The sequence below is a fragment of the Carassius carassius genome, chromosome 27 (assembly GCF_963082965.1).
Source record: "Carassius carassius chromosome 27, fCarCar2.1, whole genome shotgun sequence".
NCBI classification, from domain to species: domain Eukaryota; kingdom Metazoa; phylum Chordata; class Actinopteri; order Cypriniformes; family Cyprinidae; genus Carassius; species Carassius carassius.
In genome coordinates this window covers 3,850,788-3,856,666 of record NC_081781.1, presented here as the reverse complement: position 1 = coordinate 3,856,666, position 5,879 = coordinate 3,850,788, and the positions used below count along the sequence as shown (strand labels likewise).

The window sequence follows — 5,879 nt, the reverse complement described above, 5'->3', positions numbered from 1 at the left end:
ATATTTTCTGTAAAGTTGTTGTGTTGAGAAGTGACGTAAGAAATAACTAGCCTATTAAACAATTTTTTTATTTTTCTTCAGGCTCATACATCTAAAAGAGATGTACATCTTCATTGTCAACTAAAAAAATTACAGCCAATATATTGCAACGAAAAAAAAAATATATATATATATAATATATATATATATATAATATATATATATAAATAAATCATTTATTTTCTACATTACTTTCCTATTTTCCAGTATGTATAGGCCTACATTATAAATGACTCTTTGTAACGTGGCAGTAGCCTATCCTTATAATAGTGACGGGACCGTCATATTTGGGAGTATTTGGCATAATAAAGATGGAAAACCCATTTTCAAAATATAATAGGCTATTACTTTTTACCTAAGTAAAGTAAATTCGTTTACATGTTTTAACTGAGCCATATTACAATCCTTTTCTGTTGAAATTTCTAACATGTTTATTATACGTAGAATGCATAACATATGCGCAAGGACAAATTCGATCAATCTACACGCAACTGTGGGCATGTTCAAACGTTTGAATGGAGAGTACGCTGCGCGTTTCAGTGGACCTGAATGATGACAGTCATTGTGACATCACCAGACAACAAAAAGACTCGCGCTCGCGGAGCAAAGCGCTCCAATCAATGGCACAGACTGCACGCAGAGATGAGTCTCCAAGCAGATTCTGAAAACATCTACTGATCAGAACTTTTAGGCGAAAAATGACAGATCCAGGACTTTGCGAACTCGCGCTGTCACTCTTGGAATTGCTGGTTTCTTTGACCTAAGCATTTGCGCACTTCTTTAGAGTTAACTGCAGTTTAGTTTGAAGTGTTGCTCAAGTATGAACAAGAAGAGGAGACCTGAGTTGCGGCGACTCTCTGTCGTGGGATAAAAAAAATCGCTTGTGGATTAAAACACGAATTCATGTGGAATTTAAGAGACGACGGGCACGCAGACCGGCCACAGCGCTTCCTCCTTCGGTAATGCTACAACTTATTTCTTTAATATTAAGTTTTGCAAACAGCGCGAGTGTTTTTGAAAGCCAGCGTTGACACTTCTATACCGCAGTGCATTGTAGATCACATCATAGATGCATACATGTATTCTGTAAAGTCAGATGGTATGCGCAAATGAAAAGAAAACAATTCTCAGCTTCCTTATCATCAGATCTCTTTGTCGTCTTTGTTGCTTGAGTTGTTTTTGCGTAAGATCTACCACCTGTAGCCTAACAACTCAGCCTCTCCCTCAGCGAAACGGCTTTTGCTAGACATTCAGTCCTTTTGAAGACTTTCCTTTCATGATCTAAAGGCAGACCCCCACCCAGACACTGCTCTCTTATCTCCCTTTAATTGCAGACTCCTTGTCTGCTGTCTTCATGTCTCACTTCTTTCGATTTCTTTTGATTCACTCTTTCCTGTTTCATCCCATTTGTCTGACATCCTCTTTGGAGTCTCGTGCTTTCACTGTAGATCAATCTCTTATTATAGCCTGCAGGAGGGATATTATTCTTAATCTTTTTGCATGCATGCATGCGTGCTCTTAGTCTCAAAGACATCTCCAAAAGATCTAGATATGTATGTGGTTTGAAGCAGCCGCAGGTTGAATGTGGATAGGGATCTTTTCCATGCATATATGTGGTTGGAGTCCTGGGCTGCTATTCAAGTGTTTTAGTACTTAAAGGAACAGGTATTCCATAAAAACCAAACAAACCTTTAACTTCTAAGAGTGATCGGAGGTTGGAACCGATCTAGGGGTGATCTATGACCGACCCATTGTGCCATTGAGCAAGCACTTAACACCTGATTGCTCCAGGGGGGCTGTAGCTACAAGAAATGTACTGTATATTTTTATATCTTTAAAAGAGAAAAAAATAACTTTTTACTCTTCATGTTTCTTGAGATTTGACATCACGGGTTCTTCCGGTCAGTGCATTGGTTTCTGGCTTCTTTTAAGAAGATTGTTTTCTAAAGATACAAGAGAATAAAAAGTTATTTTTTGAAACCTAAAAAGGTTATCCTATGACATAATGCTGTAACACTGTATAAACCAATAAAATGGTTCTAAGAAGAATAAAATGGTCAATTTGTATTTCCTCTTTGCAGGAACTGACTGATCATGGTCGACGTAGTCCGCGCTCTCACGGTGCTGTTACTCGGTCAGGTGTTGCTGGGAGGTGCCGCTGGACTCATTCCCGAGATCGACCGACGGAAATACAGTGATTCGGGGAAACACATGCCGGAGCGATCCGATATTAACTTCCTGAATGAGTTTGAGCTACGACTGCTCAACATGTTCGGTCTGAAGCGAAGACCCACGCCGAGCAATTCGGCGGTGGTCCCTCAGTACATGCTGGACTTGTATTATATGCACTCTGAAAACGATGACCCGAACATCCGGCGCCCAAGGAGCACTATGGGAAAGCATGTGGAACAGGCGGCCAGCAGAGCAAATACAATACGAAGCTTTCATCATGAAGGTGAGGCCTGATTTTGGCTGTGAATATGCTGCTCCAAATTTATTTGAAATGAAATTAATGATTGTTTATTCCCAGAACTTTCTAAAATTCCAAGGAATGGTGTGATTGACCATTTGGAAACTATTGACATTCCACAAACAGCTCTCACTATTATTAAGGAAGCAAAAAATGCATCCTAACGGTGACTTTACCGTAAATAATTGATAGTGTCTGAGTGCACTTAGAGTAGTTTTCTAGACAAGGTATGGAGTTCTTGCACTAGTTATTTTCTAAGAATCCACAGATTACAGTAACAGGCCTTGTGAGGAAATCCAGGATGGTAGTTTTGCTGTTCTCCATTAAGTTCTGTCATTGATGTTTTCGAGCCATCAGTGGGGGGGCTTGTTTCCACACCAACTTTTGTACAGATACTGTGTGCGTGTGTGTGTTTAACTTTGCTCAACTCTTTATCACATGCCCGAGTAATTCTAGCCTAACTGCTTGAGCCAGTCGAGGGATTGTGGGTGGCCTTGTTGAATGGTCAGATTTGAATTCTCTAGAAACAGAATCTGTTTTTTTATAATGAAATCAACCCGAGTGTGATCAGGTGGCATGTCAATTAAGTCTCTTTTAGGCGTGTTATCTGATTTAAACAGTCGTGAAACATGCCCTCTCTTGCTCTGGAAGAGTTGAGCCTGTGAAAGTCTTCTTTGTGGAGTCTGTTTAGAGGTCAACATAAACTATAGCACACAATTTAGAAACATTTCACTTTAGTTTCATGGCAACACAGGAAAAATCACGCTAACTCGCCGTATTGTGGTAAAGAGAGGGGGAGGAATCCATACGAGAGTCATTACAGGCTGTTTAGGCGGCCCTGTAAAATGGCACAGATTCGGATGGATGACATCCAGTGGTCGAGTCGACACACTGCAAACAAAGATGCTTTTTGTGTGCTCATGTTGAAACAAACAATTTAAGCATTTTTATTAAATGTCTTCCTTGTTTACTCCAAATGAGGCTTTTCTCGTGCCCTCTGTAGTAATTGAGCACCTCCTAAGCCTCAGGCTTCTCTCATTGTTTTAATTTGGTGAACTCTGTGGTTGAGGACCTGACTGGATTTTTATTACATCCCTCAAAAGGCTTTTGACGTAATATTATGTAATCGTTTTTAAAGTTGCATCCAATAAGATGCTGCTGAAACAACTTTGATTTGACGTAGAGATCCTCAGCCGAGATACACAGTCAGTTTTCAAGTTAGCCGTCATAAATGTACGACTTGTACGATTTGCTGTTTTGGCATAACCTACAAACAGGAATTAGGAATGTCAATATACTCATAACTGTGGCTGACTGCTTTCGGCAGGCCCTGACATGTTCTCAGTCACTCCCCCTCAAGACGGATTGACTGGGAGAAAAAGGAAAAGGTGAAGAAAGACAGACAGAATGAGGGAAAGAAAGAGCCGGGCTTTCCCACATCAAATAAAGCGTGCTTATCTTCTTTAGGCTCTTTGTGATTATGAAGCAGATAGGTTGGATTATTGGGAATGGAATTTCCAAAACGTCTCTTTTCAAAAGAGATTAAGTGAGCTCTTTGGTCTGAGAGCGTTTTATTTTAGGGCATTGAGTCGTAGGAGTAGCTGTTCCTTCGCTGATTGCAACCTTTATTCAATAAAGACTTGGAAACAAGAGAATGTTGTCACTCTACAGCCACACAAACAGCCTCGCGCTCGCAGCTAGCCTTTCATTGTAACACCTGGTTCTACCATATAATCTCTCACTCAGGCCAGACAAGAAAATGCTGAGTGGAAAATCCTATTTAGAGTCAAAGCAAAAATGTCAGGTTTCAGCCTGAAGTGCTTCAGAATCCAACAGTATTCTTTTGTTGTAGCCCAATTTGTTGACACGATCCTAACGCACTCTTTCTTCTGCCCTTCCAGAAGCTTTCGAGGCACTGTCCAGCCTGAAAGGAAAAACAACGCAGCAGTTTTTTTTCAACCTTACCTCTGTTCCCGCCGAGGAGCTGATCACGGCTGCGGAGCTGCGCATTTTCAGAGACCAGGTTCATGGGGGCGCCGGTGTGAGTGGTTTCCACCGAATAAACATTTACGAGGTGTTCAGGCCAGCATTGGCCCCTTCCAAAGAGCCTCTTACCAGACTTCTCGACACCCGTCTGGTGCAGGACTCTCACACACGCTGGGAAAGCTTCGACGTGGGTTCGGCCGTGGCTCGGTGGGCCCGCGAATCCCAGCACAACCATGGGCTTCTGGTTGAGGTGCTCCATCCCGAGGAGTCTGAAGGATCCGCGGACGTCGAGAGGAACCTGAGGAGGCACGTGAGGGTCAGCCGCTCCCTTCACGCAGACGAGGACTCATGGGCGCAGGCCCGACCCCTGCTGGTGGCCTACAGCCATGACGGTCAGGGCTCTGGCGTCCTGCAGTCGAACCGAGATAAGCGGCAGGCGCGGCAAAGGCCGAAGCAACGCAGGAAGCAGCAGCGCACAAACTGCAAGCGGCATGCTCTCTACGTGGACTTCAGCGACGTGGGCTGGAACGAGTGGATTGTGGCACCACCCGGCTACCATGCTTTTTACTGCCACGGCGAGTGTCCCTTCCCACTGTCGGACCACCTGAACTCCACCAATCACGCCATCGTCCAGACGCTGGTGAACTCAGTCAATTCCAATATTCCCAGAGCGTGCTGCGTCCCAACTGAGCTCAGTCCCATATCGCTGCTGTACCTGGACGAGTACGAAAAAGTCATTCTTAAAAACTACCAGGACATGGTGGTGGAGGGCTGCGGGTGCCGATGAGAGCTACATCTCCCCAATGAAGACTTTTATTTATACAAAAGAACGTTCAAAGAGCTATTTTGGAGGAAGAAAAGAAATATATATGAATATATTTATGTTGACTGAAAAAATGGGAAAATAAATATTTTAATGAGTGCTTGCTTTTTCGAGTGGCTTTCAAGATGTTTTTTTTCCTGTCCCATGTGCATTTCAAAATAAGTGCAATTGCACATGAAGTATAATGCTCAGATTTTTATGATGTATTTATTGCATAACCACTTTATTTGTAAATGATGTGTATTTATCATGAAAAAAATATATGATCTTCATTTAGTGTGCATACATTCTTTGAAACCAAAAAATAAACCATGGATGAAGTTCTCTTTAAAAGTCATGATATAACAAACACGCCATTGCATAGATCTTGTGGTTACTTATGCAATACTGGATTTCGTGCAGACAGTTCTAAACTGTGATAGGTTGATTAAGTAAAGGCTTGTCCACAACAATTACTATAAAGTTTTAATAATCATTATAGTTCTATTTAGAATAGGGAAGTCCATAGCAGAACTAATTATGAGTTATTGTTTTAATGTGAATGGGCCAAACGGGTGAACG

General features: G+C 42.0%; 1 protein-coding gene across 1 annotated transcript; it reads left to right on the top strand.

Annotated features, from left to right (window-relative positions):
* The first annotated feature begins 619 nt into the window (after positions 1-619).
* LOC132106469 (bone morphogenetic protein 2-like) lies at positions 620-5,641 on the top strand. Its single transcript, XM_059512175.1, has 3 exons — positions 620-998; positions 2,121-2,494; positions 4,411-5,641. Exons 2-3 carry the CDS (start codon positions 2,134-2,136, stop codon positions 5,280-5,282), a joined length of 1,233 nt encoding a protein of 410 aa, XP_059368158.1. The 5' UTR covers positions 620-998; positions 2,121-2,133; the 3' UTR covers positions 5,283-5,641.
* Positions 5,642-5,879: the final 238 nt, after the last annotated feature.

Bases quoted from the DNA above. Each gene is read 5' to 3' on its own strand.
- LOC132106469 (XM_059512175.1), top strand. From the start codon at position 2,134: ATGGTCGACGTAGTCCGCGCTCTCACGGTGCTGTTACTCGGTCAGGTG. The intron at 2,495-4,410 runs GTGAGGCCTGAT...CTGCCCTTCCAG, and splicing joins ACGAAGCTTTCATCATGAAG to AAGCTTTCGAGGCACTGTCC.